Source organism: Ammospiza caudacuta, chromosome 12, assembly GCF_027887145.1.
Source record: "Ammospiza caudacuta isolate bAmmCau1 chromosome 12, bAmmCau1.pri, whole genome shotgun sequence".
NCBI lineage: Eukaryota > Metazoa > Chordata > Aves > Passeriformes > Passerellidae > Ammospiza > Ammospiza caudacuta.
In genome coordinates, this window is record NC_080604.1 from 6,755,236 (window position 1) to 6,772,099 (window position 16,864).

Consider the following 16,864-nt stretch of genomic DNA (forward strand, 5'->3'; position numbering starts at 1 on the left):
TCGGCACTCGCAGGGGATGGGGAGCAGCCCTGCCCCAGGCACTGCAGGACAGCCTGTGAAGTGCTTTTCATTTTTCTCAGGACAGTGGTGGCCCCTTTCTCATCCTCCTCACTGCCAGGGAAATGAAGTCTGGTGAGATCCCATTTTGGGTCTCCATGAGCTTTTGTAATTTTAGTGTCCTAAACCTTTAGGCTTGGGAGAAAAGCAGCAGAATAAAAGAAAACAGAGTTTTAAACTGTCCAGCAGCTGTGCAAAAGGCAAAAGTGCAACCACATGGGGTCCAAGAGGGATCTGAGGAGCAGAAATGTTTCTTGCTTTATCTTTCCCTAATGATTTTCATTCTCTTCATTCTCTTAGGGATGCTGGGGGAAACCCAGCATAATCCATTATGTGGAGGCACTGATTCCAGCAGAAGTCACAGAATGGTTTGAGTTGGAAGGGACTTTAAATACTATCTCATATGAACCCCTTCCACCAGATCAGGTTGCTCAGGACCCCATCCAGTCTGGCCTTGAGCACTCCAGGGATGGGGCAGCCTGTGCCAGGGCCTCACCACATTCTGAGTAAAGAATTCTTCACGATATCCACCCTGAAATCTAGGAAAAGAATACATCTTTATCTGTGACAGCACCCCTCCTAGGATGCACTCAGGGTATTTGAGGTGCTATTTTAATGCCATTGATCTGAAGTAGGTGTGTTTTGTATGGACATAACATAAACTGGTTAACTTTTCAACAAATCATGAAGAAAAGTAGTTGAGGCACCTTTTCAAAATACTGTTTTCCTCACCAAAGCTTTTCTTATGTCCCACATAACAGAGAAGCCAGACTCCAGGATCAAGTTGGGGTTTTTTTGTTTCTGTTTCACTGTACAAGCTTGTATTTTTAGAGATCATGTGATGTCTGACTGCATTTGGGCATTTTTCTGAGAAGCTGTAGCTGTTCGCTCTCTCCTGTACATTAGCACAGCAGGATCTGGGGGGCTTGTGCCCTGACCTGGCAGCAAGGCCCACGCCATCCAAGTGGCTCTAAGTGTGCAGAGAAGGGCCTGGGCAGAGTTCCCATCCTGGTTGAAACCTTCTGTCTCCAGCTATGCAGCAATTTATTTTTTGCAGCGCTTTATCTGAAAGGAGAAGCCCAAGTTGGAAGTTGTGTGATGCTGAATTTCCTTGCAGAAGATTCTGACTCTCTGCAAACACCCAGGCAGGTCTGTTGCTCTGAGAGCTCCCCATACAAGGGTTTGGGATGATGAAGACTAAAAGCTGCTTTCCAGGCCGGGAGAGGTTTTCTATAATCCAGGCTAACCGTGCACAGCCCTTTATCCCTGCCTAGTTGCTAAATGATGTACAGCAGGGCCAGGTCTGCTTTGGGGCTGGCAGGGATGAAGTCTCAGCTGCAGAGGCTGGTGATCCTGTGCTCAGGAAGCAGAAGTCCAGCCAGTGCCATAGAGGATGGGATGTGCAGGTGCTGGGGCAGGATGGAGAGCACTGGAGCAGCTCCACCTCTCCATCCCTGGTGGTGTGGGCTGCTTTTCCCTCTTCCCCCATCTTCTCTGTGGTACTGCTGCCTTTTAGCAGGCTCTTTAGTGAACTAGAGAGACCTCAGTTCTATGGTTTGTTTGCTTCAATTAGAGCTGACCATCCCCGAGGAGCCGCTAAACTTCACATTTCCCTGTCCTGCTTCTGCAGGAGAGCTGTGAAGAGCTGCTCAGAGGGTGCTTGCTTTTTATGAGCTAGGTGGAAGGATGGAGCACAGCAGGGAAATGGCACTGAGGAGAGAGGGAGCTGGGGTTAGTAAATGTCAGGCTGCTCCTCCTGCGCGCGCTGGAGCACGTCCGCAGGGCCGGAGCATCCTGGTGACAAAGGCCAGCTGGGGCTCTGAGGGAGCCACTGCCCACGCTGCTCACAATGGGCACCTGGGCTCAGGGCTCTGCCCTCAGGGCTGCTGGCATCCATGGTACCAGCTCTGGGAGTTGGTGTGGGGTAGATTTGCAAAGCCCTCTCTGAACTGTGGCACCAGCGCTCACCTGCAGCTGCTTCCCTTTGCCTGTTCCCCTCAACAGGGAAAACCAGGATCTAGCACTTTCCTGGCTGATCTCTGCTTCTCCAGAAGGCCATTGCTGTGCCAGTGCCCATCCCTGGCCCCTGCAGTGGTGTGTGACCAGGAGGTGCAGCACAGGCAGCACTGCCGTCCTGGCGGGCTGTCGGCCAGGCCACTGTGGCTCTTATCACTGCCTGCTCGATTGTCCCTGACATCCTCCTAATGTAATACAGACACCACGATGATTACCATCATTGCAAGGGCTATAAGCACCAGACAATGAAATTTAACAGCAGTGCGTGCAGCAGTGATGAGGGGTGAGATGGAAATCATGCTGTCTCTGCTCTCTGCCCATGGCCCAAATCGTGCTCTCTCTGCTCTCTGCCCATGGCCCTGAGCAGTCTCCACCTTCCAGCAGGATCTCTGGGGCCTGGCACTCCTTTTCCTCCCTGTCACCCAGCCACAGTGTTCCGTGCTTGGCCTCATGGTGCTTTTGTTGGTCATTTATACCACTGGACAATTCTCCTCAAGGCTCCCACTTCATCAGAGGGGTCTGCTCTGTGTACTCAAGGCAAAAGGAAGTCTGCCCATGGGCTCTCCTCTTTCCTCTTCACTCATAGTCTGAGCTGTGGGGAAACGGTAGGACCCTGCAGTAGGTGAGATGGGACTCAAAATGGCCAGACTGGTGCTTGTCTGAGGGACACCAACAGATCCTGAAGCTCTAGACCAGCATGTGGGCAGGCAGTGCCTCTCAGGGCAGGTATCCTGCTGCAGTATTGGCTGTACAATGAATTCCCCTTGCAGACTCCATATCTGGGTCACTGTACAACACTGATCCCAGGCACGGCTCTGCCTGCAGGAGCTTGAAGTATAACCCTGAACTGAGACCTTCCCTGCCTCCCATAATAATGCTGGCTGGGAAAACCCTTTTGTTTTCCTGCTTGCTGGCCTTTGTGGGGCATGACATGGCACAGCCCCATTTCTGGGGCATGAGGGCTATCTTAGGCAGGGGTGGCTATTGTGCCTGCAGAGAAGTGGTTTGGTCTTTGGCCTCCCTCACCTGGAGCACCCCAGCTTTGAGGTGGGATGCTCTGGGAGCAGGAACAGCCTCTCTGTTGCTGCACGTAGCTCTTTGCTCTTTTGCAAACATGCCAGCTTTGCACTGTGATTAAACGCTGCTGTTTGGACTGCAGCTGTCCAAACCTGCTGTATTGGATTCATACGGGGTGGGGAAAAAAATTAATTTCTGGAAAATTACTATTACCCAGATCAGATGCCTTTCTAGCAGGAGCTGGAGCACCACAGCCTGTGCCTGCTGGGCCCTGGCAAGCCCCAGGTGGGGTTTGAGCTGTGGGTACAGCTCTGTCCTGGCCCAGTGGGGCTGAGAGCTGCTGGGGTTACCAGGGGCTCAGCTGGGGTTCAGCTTTTGGGTTGCTGTTGTTCTTGAGGAAGGTGATGGGGGAGTCTTGGCATGGAGGGGATGCTGTGCAAGCACAGTGCAGTGCTGCCCCTCTGATTGTGGGGAAGGGCTGCTTTTGGCAGATGTGACATGGAGCTGGGGAGAGAGGGAGTGAGAAGAGAGGGGTCTGCTTCGGGCTGCAGGTGTACCCCACATCCCTGGCCTCCCTCATGTCCTGGATGAGCAGGCTGGAGACAGCTGGCAAGGGAGGCTGAGGAGACAATTTTTACTTTCTAGTGGTGTTTTACAGGGCTCTCTCCTGAGATTTGTTATTTTTCTTCACTGGATCAGTTTTATCACTGGATACCTTGACCCATAGGAAGGTGTTGGGCCCTCTCATGGCAGCTCATCAGATGGTGATTTCTACACTTATGGGAGTATTCCTGCACTCATTCCTTTCTTAGGCTTCCAAGTTTCATGGTGCTGGGTGTGCTCACAGGGAATTGGGGAGAAGAAAATGCTTTCTCTGAACTCTGACAGTTCCCTGAATATATAGGCACAGAGGGAATTAAAGGCAGAGATGAGCATCATTTATTGTGCATTAAAAGCAAGGCAAACAAGTGAATTTAGAGAATGGGTGTTTCAAGGCAGTATCAGATCTGCCTCCTTGGCTGTACAGGTGCTGCTGGGAACGTGTGCTGACAGTTGGTTCTGTTACCAGCTTTGCTCTTAAGTGAGGCCACTTAGCACTTCTGGGCTGGTTTAAATCATTTTCGGGGCTGTAATTGCACTATGCTTAGGAGTATTTAGGATTAAATTTTTCATGTTGCAGGTTGTCTTGAACAGTTGATTTTTTCTTTCCCTCACCTGCCACTACTTTGGGTTTTTTCTTGTTTCTTTTTTATTTTTTTATTTTTCAGCTCAGTACTTTCTATTGTTTGCTGTTAATATTCCCTCCCACTTCCCCCTGCTGTTGCCACTTACTAGCTCACTCTCAGCACCCACTGCTGGACTCCTTTCCACGGCCAGGATTGGATTTTCTGCTACTGCATCCAGCTTCAGCCCTTCCCAGCCTTTTAATTGAGATTGCAGTTCATGGTGTCGTCTCACTCCCCATTCTCTGAGTGCAACAGCTTCCTCCTGTGTGCTGCCTGAGGGCTGCTCCCTCTGTAGGTAATTCAGGGGCTCTCTACAGCCCTTCTCCTGCCCGGTAATCTCAGGTTTGCCAGCCACACTGAGCAGGACCCATACAAGGGCATTATTTCTTGTTTCAGCATGGCTGGAGCAGTGCAGCACTGGCTGTGCTCATGTCCCTGCACTGCCACTCACCTGCCCTGCCTGCCAGGGAGGCTGGGAGGGGATGGGGCCTTTGCTCAAGGCATTGCCAAGTCAAACCCAGTCTGCCAAGAGCACACAAGGTGCAGCCCTTCTCTCGAGGGTGAGACACAGGGTATGGACAGGGACTCACAAACAGCAGCTCCTTGACTCCGAGGTCACCGGGGCTACTAATTTCAAAAACAGGTCCCAGAGCACTGGATCACAGGAGAATTTCAATGAGAATTGCTTTCTAATCTTGACAAAACTAAAGGTTTTTGCTATCACTGAGGAATGTCCGGGATGTCTTTGGCCAGAAAATCCTCCCTTTAAACCCAACATGGGAAATGTCACCTTAGATAAGTGAAACCTGGCCACGTTCTGAACAGCCCAAAGCAAAATGCTACAGTGGAGACTGTGAGTTCTCTGAATTGCCTGGAGCCCCCACCATTCACTCCCCTGCCTGTCTGGGATGTTCTCATGCACATATGGTCACTGTTAATTTGTCTTGGATTGTTCTAATTAAGGCTGGTGAACTGTTCAGCCAAGAAGACTGCAGAGCTCTGCAGCTGCAGAGAGGGCTGGGGGAACAGCTCCTGGTTTCTTTTTCTGTTCTTTCCTCCCTGGTGGACAGGTACTGTTTCTCTCCATAACCAACAGGAGACAATTTTGTTTCATAATAGGCAAATACTAATGCCAGGACTCCCTCTGTACCCAAAGCTTTCTCCTTGAAGATTGCTCCTCTTTGCTTTCCCTAATTGCTGCTGCTCAGCTGGAGGTATCCTGCATCTTCCAAGCACATGACTTTGTTGTGCTGTTACTTACCAAGGGGAGAAAAAAAAAAGAGTGTGAGAGAATACTGCTTTGTGTCGAGCTTCCCTTGCTTAACCCTTTCTGTGCCAATGTGGGGTGTTCTTACCTAGTGCAGGATGTTGTGCTGTTGGCAATACAAGCTTTTTTTGGTGTGATGGAGCTCTGGTGTGAAAAACCTCTAGAAATTGTATCCTGAGCCACATCAAAAGCAGGTCAAGGGAAGTGAGTGATTCTCACCCTGTACTCTGCTCTGGTGAGACCTCGCCTGGAATCCTGCCTCCAGCTCTGGGATCCTTAACATAAGAAGCAGTTGGAGGAGGTGCAGAGGAGGGCAGAGCAGATCACCAGGGGGCTGGAGCACCTCTTCTATGAAGACAGGCTGAGAGAGCTGGGTGTGTTCAGCCTGCAGAACAGAAAGCTCTGGGCAGACCTCAGAGCCCCTTCCACTGCCTGAAGGGGCTCCAAGAAAGCTGGAGAGGGACTTAGGGCAAGGTGATGGTGTGGCATGACAAGAGGGAATGGTTTCACACTGAAAGAGGGGAGGCTGAGATTAGATATTAGGAAGAAATTAATTACTGTGAGGGAAGTGAGGCCCTGGCACAGGGTGCCCAGAGCAGCTGTGGCTGCCCCATCCCTGGAAATGTTCAAGGCCGGATTGGACAAGGCTTGGAGCAACCTGGGATAGAGGAAAGGGTCCCTGCCCATTGCAAGGGGCTGGAATGGTATTTAAGATCCCTTCCAACCCAAACCATTCTATGAAATAATTTCTTCTGGAGTCTGAGGATGCCTCTTAAATGTCTTCTCTTACTAAAGCATCCTCTTTGGAGTCCCTGTGCTCACAGAGTCACAGAGGACTTGCAAATTAATGTGAAGTGTGAGTGGTTTGGGACCAAAGTGATTTGGGTGAAGCCCATTTCAGACAAATCAGTTGTAGGGTTGCCTTTCCTTGAAGGATGGCAGGCGTGGAGCATGCAAGAGCAGAGCCTTGGGGAGGGCACTGGAGCCATGTTCCATGTGTCTCCTAGAGACTGAGGAGTCACATGAGGATCCCAGATGTCTGGCTCTTTGCTCTTGGCTCACGGGCTATGCTCTTGCAAGTTAGTAACCACAGAAATTCACAGAAATTCTGTTTTCTCCAGAAAGCTCAGACTGTTAGATCTGAGCCTTTTGTGTGCTGCCCCACTGATAGAGGTGGAATGGGTTACTCTTCTGACAGCCAGAGCAGGCAACCTGAATCCCTTGGCGCTTTTTGAGGGGAAAAAGCAGTTTCTGGAGTACATCTAGAATGGAGTAATGGTATATATGTGCACAAGGCTGCTGGAAGAGACTGCTGTTAGGAATTTCCTAACGCCATGGAAGAAAGGAGGAGCTTGGGCAGAGCAGGGCCCCAGTAAGAGCTGCAAAAAGCAAAGTGGAAGCCTGGAGATTCACCCAGTAGGTCTGGAGGGACTGTGCACAACTGAAAGAGCAGCCTTGTGCTAAGTCTCTCACTGTGGCTTCAGCCTCAGAAACTGCTTTGTTTACCCGTGAAAGGAAAAGGGAGGCTGGAGCTAGGGGATGCCTCTGCTTTGGCTCTTGGATTCACTGACAGCTGCCTTCAGCAAGTGGAGCTGCTGTCTACTCCAGCTCATTATGAGGTCTGGAGAAAGAAGAGAGGGCAGGGAGTAGTTTCCCAGCATCTTAGAGGGTCTCACCATGTTCCTGAGCTGTGTGATGTGCCACTATCCAGATCCTTTGCCTGCCTGTACCTTTACTTTTGCTGGCTCCACCAAGAGCAGGAGCTGTGATGGTGTGAACTGGGGGTGCCTCTGGCTGAGCCTCTCCTTAGTCCTGGGTGAAATGGGGGAGGTTCTGGGTACGTGTTTGTCATGTGAAGCTGGCTCTTTACTGCTTGTTTGGGTGCTGCTCTGACAGCCAGGGCACATGTGTCACGAGAAATTGCTTCTGCAGCCCTGGTCCTCATGGCCAGGTCTGCAACAAACCACTCTTACAGGCAGAGTCTCTCACTTGCAATGAAGCTCCAGCAAATGAGGGTTTTGTCCCCTGGGAAGCATGATTCAGCTCCTGAGGATCATGCAAGCTTGGGAAGGTGCCAGACATGCTTAGCATGGAATTTGCAGTTAAGCGTGGAGTCTGCTACCTCCTTGGGGAGGTCCAGCTCTCCTTGGAGGCTTCTCTGTTCCCATATGTCTCCATGTCTGCAGCTGAAGGTATTTGAGAGTAGCCTGAGGATAAAGAGAGAAGCAGAATCCTATTTGCTTTGTGGTTTTCTTCATGTACCTTACTTAAGAAAAGATAAAGCGTGAGGAATTTTTTTTTGCTAGTCTCAGATGATGGCAATAAACTCTTCCCTTTGACCCTGTGTTGGTTGCACCTGGGTCTGCAGGCAGGTGGAGTTAACAAGTCACAAAATCATCTGAGGAGGTGACTGAGGGGTTTGTGGTTGTGGAGTCTTCTCGTGGGACTGATCCCTTCTCCTTGAGGCAGTGCTGATGCCAACAGCACTCCCCTTGGGTCTGGGGTTGTTCCCTGCAGTTGTCTGATGTGCCTGTGGGCCATTGCTGCCACTTTGGGTGCAAACATTCAAACACAGATAATTGCACTGGCCTTCAGGTAAATCCTGGTATAGATTTGTGCCTCTCCCCACCACAGCCTGGCCAATTTCTGGACTGGTTGTAGAAATTCTCATTTCTTGAGGATGCCAAATTACCATGCCTTGGTTAGAGATGTGGGGTTTATCCTGCTTCATGTGATCCCCTTGTTCTTATTCCTGGTACCCAGGGCTGCCCTGCTGCCCCAGCACTGCCAGGCCCTGCACCCAGTGAGCCCTGCAGGCAGGGCTTGCACTTCCCAAGCTGAGCAGGTACTTTGGGGAGGTGGTCAGTGGGCTTGGGGATGCCTTTGGGTGAGAGAGAGCACAGCAGCAAGCATGGTGGCTCTCCCTGTGCCACAGGAGTGGCTCAGCAGAGGCAGGGATGGGAAGCTCAGCTTTTGAGTGAGAGGGTGGGATGCCCATTGCCTGCAAGCATGAAAGCAGGCAGCTGTAGAGCCCATGATGTGGGCAGCAGGTTGACTGCATTTCTGTTTTTTCTGGTTGCAAAGCCTTTCTTCTCTTGCTCCCCTCATTTCCAAAGCTTATATTGTTACCTAATCCACATTGCTAGAATTCTCTGTTAGAGGATCAGCTTTTATGTAGGAAGGCTGCTGTACTCCTCACTAGTATTGACTGCCTTTTTCTCTTGCTTCCCCTCTTAGATCTACGATGACAATAAAAGCCTGTTTGAAGTCAAGGAGAATGTGCCCAGGAAATTGGTGGAGAAGGTCGCAGGGGACATTGAGAGCCTCTTGGCCAAGAAAGTCCGTGCTTTAAAGGTAAGGAGATGGGTCTGTGTGCTCATCCTTTGACGGAGATGCTCAGTTTAAACAAGAGGGTTGATGCTGGTGTAGCAGTATGATCTCAGCTTCAAAGTGATTTCTGTGATTGTGTGGCCTTTTCTGGGAACTGTATCCTGCAGTTGGACAGATTCATCTGGAGCATGTGAGGCAAGGATGTGTCATGTGGGGATGTCCTCTAGGTACCTTCTTGCTTTTTATCTCTTCCCTACCATCATGCAAACACCTGAAGGTGCTGCCACAAGAACACAAGTGATAGCAAAAGCCTGGCAGCAGATTTGATCCAGTCACTTAACTGGGGGTGTACTGGAAGCAGAGGGACTGCAGTGTCCCTGCCATGGCTCATGGAAGTGTTTTGGACAAGTGGAGCCTCTCCTGTTTAGGAGATGATGTGCTTGAAGGGATTGTGCTGGTGCCTGGGACTTGAGCTCTGGGACGGACTGTTTGAGTGGGTTGCCCTCATGGGTATCTGCACACAATTCCAATCTATTGTGCTATTTTGTAACACTCCTTAAAATGAACTCATTTTCTCTGTACTGGGGGAGGGTGACCTGATCATGGTGCTGCTCCGTAAAACCCAGTGCTGGCTGTAAGGAGGTGGCAGCAGGGCCGTGCTCTGCTGCTGGGACCGGGACAAGTCATTGCCTTCCTGGAGAGGGGACAGCCTTGTCCACTGCAGAGGGGCATGGAGACTTCCCCTCCAGGAGCTCAGAGGCTCTCTCTGAAACACAGTTTTATCAAGTGACATTGTACAGTGGGCATTTGGCAGCATGGCCAGCTGGATGCAGCTTGTAGCTTGATCCACTGAAAGGGGTTCTGCAGGGGGATGGACGGGGGAAGGCTTGGGGCAGGTAACACAGCTTGGAGCAGGTAACACAGCTGATGTGTCCACAGAGGCCCTGCAGCCAAAAAGACTCAGTCACCTTGCAACCTGAGACAGGAAATGAGCTGTGGTGAGAGAAGGGATGTTGCAGTAACTGAGGTGCAACTGAGGCAGTGAGGGTTTGGAGGTCTCCACAGTGAGTAAGTAAGAAGTGGCTTGGAGAATATATGCAGCAGGAATCACAGGACACCCATGTGGGCTAGGGGAGTCTCAAGACTCAAGATAGGATCTCAGTCAAGGGTGGTCAGAGTCTGGCCTGAGTGTCCAGATGGTGTGAGGTTGTCCACAGTGCCTGACAAAGATGGTAGCTGTAGGGACTTGGGTGAAGAAGATTGCTGTTTACCTAATTTCTTACTCTGGGAAGTAAAGAATGATCCTGCTTGGGACTCACAGCAAGTGTTTTAGCTTGAATGGAAGGAGCTGAAGTGGAACTACAGAGGTGTAAAGTGTCAGCACTGCATTTGGGATAGTGGAAGTGAAAATCAGGGAGACCAATTTTCTTCTTAACGTGAACTTGCATCCTTATGCTCTTATAGTTTGTGTGCATTCTTGAGCATATACCATATTAAATGTTCCAGAGATGTGCAGCACCTATAGATGCTGGAGGAAGACACAGGTGACAGAAGGTTGTAGCAAACTTGATACACACCTGGACAGCATGTGGCTCCCATGGGAGGCACAGGGTAATAACCCTGAGTTACACAGCATCACTGTGCTGAGTGGCTCCACTGTGACATTTGAATTTCAGCTCATCAAGTCACACTGTTTTTCTTTCCCCTTTGCTCTGAGTCACACAGACTTACAGTGAGTTTGTGCATCTTTAGGTGCTAGATCAAGGGTTGAACTGTGCCTGTGGTACAAATAACCTTGTTTGTCTTCCAACTGTCTTTCTTTTTTGTTGGGTTTTTGGGCAGGACTCTCTGGTGTGCTGTGAAGGGCTCACCTGTCTCAGGGATGGTTCTGGCAGTGCTGGTTAGGTAACAGCATATGGTGCTGTCTTCATAGTGGAAACAATGAACCCTTTCCTAAATCACTCTCTCAAGAGGACTCCTTCATAGTGCACTCTCAGGTGGAGCAGACTTTTACATCCATTTCCATGTAAATTCTTGACATTTTAGATTGGAGGTACTAACAACAAAATCTGGAAATGGGGAAGTTGATGGGGAAGAGAAATGGAATCTTCTAAATTTCTCCCACATTTTGCTGAGCTCCTTTGAAGCGGTGGGGCTCCCACAGCTCCTTCCATTTTCCTGTCTGTTTTCATCTGTCTCAACTCTCCCTTTAGTTGAATCATCTCTCCTGGAGTAATTTCCTCCTCTTCTCTCATGACTCACAAGAGTGATGATGATTTCTTGAAACATATTTTTCAGCATCTGAGTCAGGTGGGACTCCGTGTATTGGGAAGGGCAGGTGAGGAGGGAGAAATGGAGTCTCTCTGTGATGTAGGAATTGCCCTGTCACTTGTGTGCTCACTCTCCTCAGGAGACATCCCTGTCTCCTTTGCTGCAGGAGGGAGAAGAGAGGCTGCCTGGGCCTCACTGGGGCTTTGTAGGAAGGTGCTCACAAGCCTTGGGGCACACACCATGGGTGCACAGCTCAGAGCACTGCTCTGATTAGGTGGTGATGCAGTCCAGTCATCAAAGAACCTGTTCTCCTCTGTTTCTAAGTGAAAATATTAATGTGTCTTTATTAAACTATGTGCACAGCATTTATTAATAAAGTTTCTTACCTTGTGTGTTGCATTTCTAAGAGGCAAAAATCAACCCCAAGGAAACTGAACCTGTCTGTCCCTGACAGCCATGGTGCAGCACTGTGGCATGGGTCTGGCACTAACAGGACACACTGATTTCCTATGTGCATTTTGGAGGTGTGCTGGAGCCAGGGCTGTGTGGCAGAGAGGGTAATTGCTTCCTAAAATAAGGCACCTACAGGGGCTGGTTATTTGGATGCTGTCTCTCCCCTTTTGTTCCAGAGCATCATATCAGGTGACAGTCTCATCATGGGACAAAAAATCTCCTAGGGAGGTGTTTTTGCAAGCCCCACCTGTTCCATCTGCACCTGGAACCTGGGGGACTTCTACCCCATGTCCCACAAAATGGCTTCTGTTTGACATGGATTTGCATCAGCACTAATTGCCTTTTCCAGTGTCCTTTGTCCATGACGATTCCATTGCTTCAAGCCTGGCCTCCCAGTCACCTTTGGGCTCTCTAGTTCCAGCTGCTTTTTATTCCCACGATTTAAGAGGAGGTGAGATAAAAAAGATGACCTTCAATACCAAAAATACATCTAATTTCCTTTGAATTAGAAGTGAAAGACTAAGGTGGAGTGACTCCTGAAGAAGATTACATTACCTTTACCCAGCATATTGCATTGTGGGGAAGTTCCAGAGCTGCAGTGAGGTGTAAGGATGCAATAGGTGTGTTCCTGGCTGGGTGGGAGTTTAGTGGCTGTTCTTCTCCACACTCATGAGCTTGTCCTTGTTAGGGCTAAAAAAGGCACCTTTTGTAAGACGTGGGAAGGAGTGAGGTGCCATGTTACCAAATAACTACAAATCCCCCTTGGGTTTTCCTTGTGCTGGGAATCACTGCTACCTGGCTCATGGCTTTACATCATCTGAAACTAGAACTCATCAGCTTGTTTTTTTGCCAAGCAGATTATTTGTCACTTTTTCAACTTTATTTCCTATCTCCTCTTCAGTTTTTTAGAGTGTTCAGACCCCTCTTTGCATGTGCCCAGAGAGATATGTACAGGCGGGAGCTTGTTTGGGAGCCCAGATGTTGGAGTTTGCTGTGGACACTGAATGAGCCAGGGAAAAGCCATCACCTGCAGTGGGGTTGGTGTGGGTCCAGATTCCCAAACCCAAGGGGCACTTTTCCTTTCTTTTAGAATACTATGTCAAGTGCATGAGCAATGATGCCTGCAGGTCTGCTCTCTCCTGAAGCTCTGCAGACTGGGGGAGAAGAAAGTTGTGATTTGATGGAGGAGGAGGCTGAGAGGTGGAAATTTTAGATCCTAGGATATGTTTTAAGATTGTTTCTCCTTTTTATATAGTTCTTGTGAAGGCTGCTTTTGGATGCTGACTGCTTCATTCTTCACATGTTTAACCACAGACAATTTGCTTTGCTTCCTGAGAGCAACACATCCCACAATTTACTGAGTAGGTTATGCCCTGAAGTGAACTATACTGTGACCAGCCTAAAGGTTACTGTCTGTGCTGGTGGCCTTCCCCCAGCTCCAGAAAGAGCCCTGCTGTTCCACAAACCATGGTCTGGATGCCTGCAGGCTCTCACATTGCCCCAGTGGTGACACGGCTGGGCTGGTGTTTTCTCCACAGAGCTGATTCAGTTTTGCAAGTTGTGGATCACTGGCACAGTCTTTTGAGTTAAGGTGAAGTTTGTTGCATTTCCTGTGGACCTCAGCTGTGTGAAGTATCACATATGATGTGTTGAGGAGATGTGCAGCAAAGTGGTATTTTGTGTACCAGAATCTATAATGTGTACTGTGTACATCTGTGTGTATCTTATGTAGATGTCTATGTGTGCAACAGGTTTGGTGCCCCTTGTGTGGGTCTGGTGATGAGAGCACTAACAGCACTTTGCAGGAGTAGCAGGAAGGTTTGTGAGGGTTTTTTAATTGTATTTTTGTGAAATTTAATAGCATATTTTTGTTGCCGCATATTTAGCTCCAGTGTGGAATGAGCATCTGGGGGAAAGCAGGGGTTTGGCAGGAGGGCTCAGTGGTAGGAGGTTTCAGGGTTCCTGTTCCTTCAGCTAAGGTGTAGGAGGTCACAATGTATTCCACTCAGAGTTTACTGCAACCTGAGTAGTAAAATCTAAACTTGGCATTAGACATTTTCTTTTGGCAGCAAAAAGAATACAAAGGACAGGACTGGGGATTTCCTGTATTTTGAAAGCATCCTGAAGGGAAGTCTGGCTGGGTTTCCTGTGGCTACAGAGTCTGGGGGAATGTGGCTGTAGGTGTTCCCATCCTTCTTTACCTTGGGTCCTAAAGGAAAGAGATTGGAAGAGCTGGGAGAAAAGGTGGCTGGTCTGGAGATGCTTAGGGTTTTGTACTGCCTTAACCCTATTTTGCTGATTTGTCTCGTGTTTCTACTCCTCAGCCTTGAGTTTTTCCGCTTACTGGCATTTTTTCTGGCATGCTTCTTCTGAAGAGTTGATGCAGTTAGTACTTGGCCATGCTTTAGGATCCTGTGATGTGATGAAAGGTGTGTTACCTTTGGTGTGTTACCACAAAGTACTGCCCAAATCAGCTCCTCAGTGTGAAGTTGATCAGGGGGCATTGCAGGAGGGAGGAGCTCAGGCCTGTTGTGCTTTCAGTCCTGGTTGAACACTCAGTGCATTACTGCTCAACTGGGACTAGTTCCAAGCTCCATTTGAGCCTGGCCCAAGCATATATCAAGAGTGCAGAGGGGATTTAATTGGACAGGTTTATCCCTTTAACAATTCTGATAGCCCTGAGATTTGCCTTGCAGGTTTGTGGTGAATGGAGCCTTTATCAGGTTTCTGATCCCTGATAGGGACAATAAAAAGTGCCACCTGTCTGACAAGCTGTAAAAATTGGCATACAGCAAAGCATCTCTCAGCCCAGATCAGAGCATCTCCCTGCTCCCTCCTCTCTCAGCAGCAGAGCCACTGACCTCTGTCACAGCATGGGGGTAGAAAATAATCAGGAAATCTTCTCTCTGTTGCTGTCCTCTGGTCTTGGTGGCAGGCAGTAAAAGGATTCAGCAGAAGCAGCCCTGGGGCTGTACTGGATTTCTCCTTTGCTTCTGGCAGAACAAGGTCCTGTTGCCGTCTCCCTGCACCGTGGAGCTGTCTGAAGGATGTTGAACCAGTTGAAGTGTTTAACTGGAGAGCTCCCAGGCCAGGACAGGGAGGCCCTCTGGAGCTGCAGTGCACCAGGGTTCACTTTGGCTGCCAATGTAACCAGTGTTAATGGCGCTAACATGATTTAGGGCTTCCTGCACTTTCATGTGGTGCCAAACCCTTGTGGATTTCCCTCCTGCAGTGTGGTACAGCCCTGCCTTTGACTCGAGGGGAACTTCTGGGCATGCCAGAAGGCTACCAGTGGTCACACTGTGGCCTGCTGGGTCCCAGCTAAGGACACATTATCTGTCTTGCCTAGACAGCAAAATGGGGTAGGAGAGAGGGAATAAACATAGTTCAGGTGAGCTCTGACATAGTGTGGGTTTGGTGAGGTGTGGGGCTCCATGCCTCATGCACTCCTGTACCATTCCAGCTGCATGGCCATGGACAGGAGCTCTTGAGTTGGTGGAGTAAGGACAACAACCACCAGTCCTGCACATGCTGAAGTACAAACTATTTAAAGGCAGGACCTCTGTGCTCTCTTATTTCATAGTGACAAATCCAGCCCTCTTCCCACTTCTTTGCTAATTGCTGGTTGGTGGTTTTTGTTTTTAATTCTATTTTTAATTTGCTCCTAATCAAATCCTGGCTGACAGTCCCTGTGTGTTTATTTGTTTGTTTATTTATTTATTTATTCATTTGTGCATATGTGTGTGTGTGTCTTCTCCTGCCTCACAATTGTTCTTGTGCTGGACCTGCTCCAGTAATCCAATTTGAATCCAATCTCCCAGGTCTGGAATTCTAATTTACAGATTGCAGAGGGGAGTTAAACAATGCCCACACACCAGGATGGGGGTTGATTGTCTAATCTAATCAGGAACAATCAGATGTTTGTAACAAGTCTATCAAACCTGTATTGGGCCAGTTTGCTGAGCGATGTAACCAGCGTTAATGGTGCTAACACGATTTAGGGCTTCCTGCACTTTCATGCAGATTACATTGAACGTTTCCCTTTCTTCTCCCATGAACTCTTGGCAGCAGCCCAGCCCGATGGGCTCTGCAACCTGGTGAGCTGCTGGGTGGCCTCTGGGGCAGCAGAGGTTTGCCAGGACCCAGGGGCTGCTGTCTCCGTGGCACGGCTCACACTGAGCCCCTGGGATGATCCTGTTTCGTGGCACACGTACAAGGAATGCACTCGGTGCCACCAGTGCATCTGGAGTCACAGATGGGGCAGTGAAAACCGATGGTCCTGACCCGATAGGGTGTTCAGTGAGTCTCCACAGCAGATCCCCAGCCCTGTGCATGGCTGTGGGTAAAGAACAGTTGAAGAAACCTTTGTCCTCCCTTGCCCTTGGCAGACTGAGGCTGTTGTGAGGCTGTTCTTTCTGGTACTTGCTGTAAGAAGTCTGGACAGCTGGTGTTTAAAGAAAACACCTGTCTGGTTTTTCTTTTCAGTGCCCTTTCACGGCCTGAAGCAAAAGAGGAGGCAAAACCAGCTCTGTGAGCAAGATGATGTCTCTTAGTATAGCTCCCCAACACAGAGTGGAACTTCCTTCCCTGTGCAAATAAATATTTGCCTGACTTTGCCCTTCCTGAAGACTGAAATACCCATCTGGTCCCTTGCCCTGTCAAGAGGTGAGCTGGTTCTCACGCTCCAGGTCTGTACACTTAGCTCTGCACTCGCTGCCTTTGCCCAGGGATTTATTTTGGGTTTATGGTTTCCTCCCTGCCCGAGCATCCTCCCCGAGACCTGCGCTTGTCCCAGGCAGGCGCGGCAGGAGGATTGCAGCTCACAGCCCTGCTGGGCTTTCAGCCTGAGCAAAGCCTGCCCTCTCAGCCTCCCTCTGAGTGCTGCCAGCCTGGTTTGCACGCACAGGAGCAGGAATAGGAGCTCTCTATTCCTGGGAATAGGAACTGACTTTTCTTGGGGGGTTTAATTGTGTGTCCCTTTGCCTTCCTGCGCTCTGCACCCCTCTCTGTGAGGAGCCCAGACACCCCTGAGACCAGGAAGAGAGAAGGATGAAATAGTCCTTAAAGGGTGTTTTGTATTAGATGGCAGTTTGCATGCTGTTTTTCAGTTTTTCCTGTTTTTTCCAGCACAGGAGGAGGTGGCTGAAGCCATTGGTGTGGGCAGGGGATTTGCAGCAGTTGTAGGGCCTGGCTCTCTCAGAGCTCTGGTCCTTCAGCTTGGTCCTTT

At 49.5% G+C, this 16,864-nt stretch overlaps 1 protein-coding gene across 1 annotated transcript in view; it reads left to right on the forward strand.

Moving 5' to 3' along the window:
- Positions 1-16,864, forward strand: part of CACNA2D2 (calcium voltage-gated channel auxiliary subunit alpha2delta 2) — a 188,054-nt gene that overhangs the window by 51,776 nt on the left and 119,414 nt on the right. Inside the window, exon 2 of the mRNA XM_058813222.1 lies at positions 8,821-8,937. Within this exon, the coding sequence (XP_058669205.1) occupies positions 8,821-8,937 (117 nt within the window). The remainder of the gene's footprint in view (positions 1-8,820; positions 8,938-16,864) is intronic.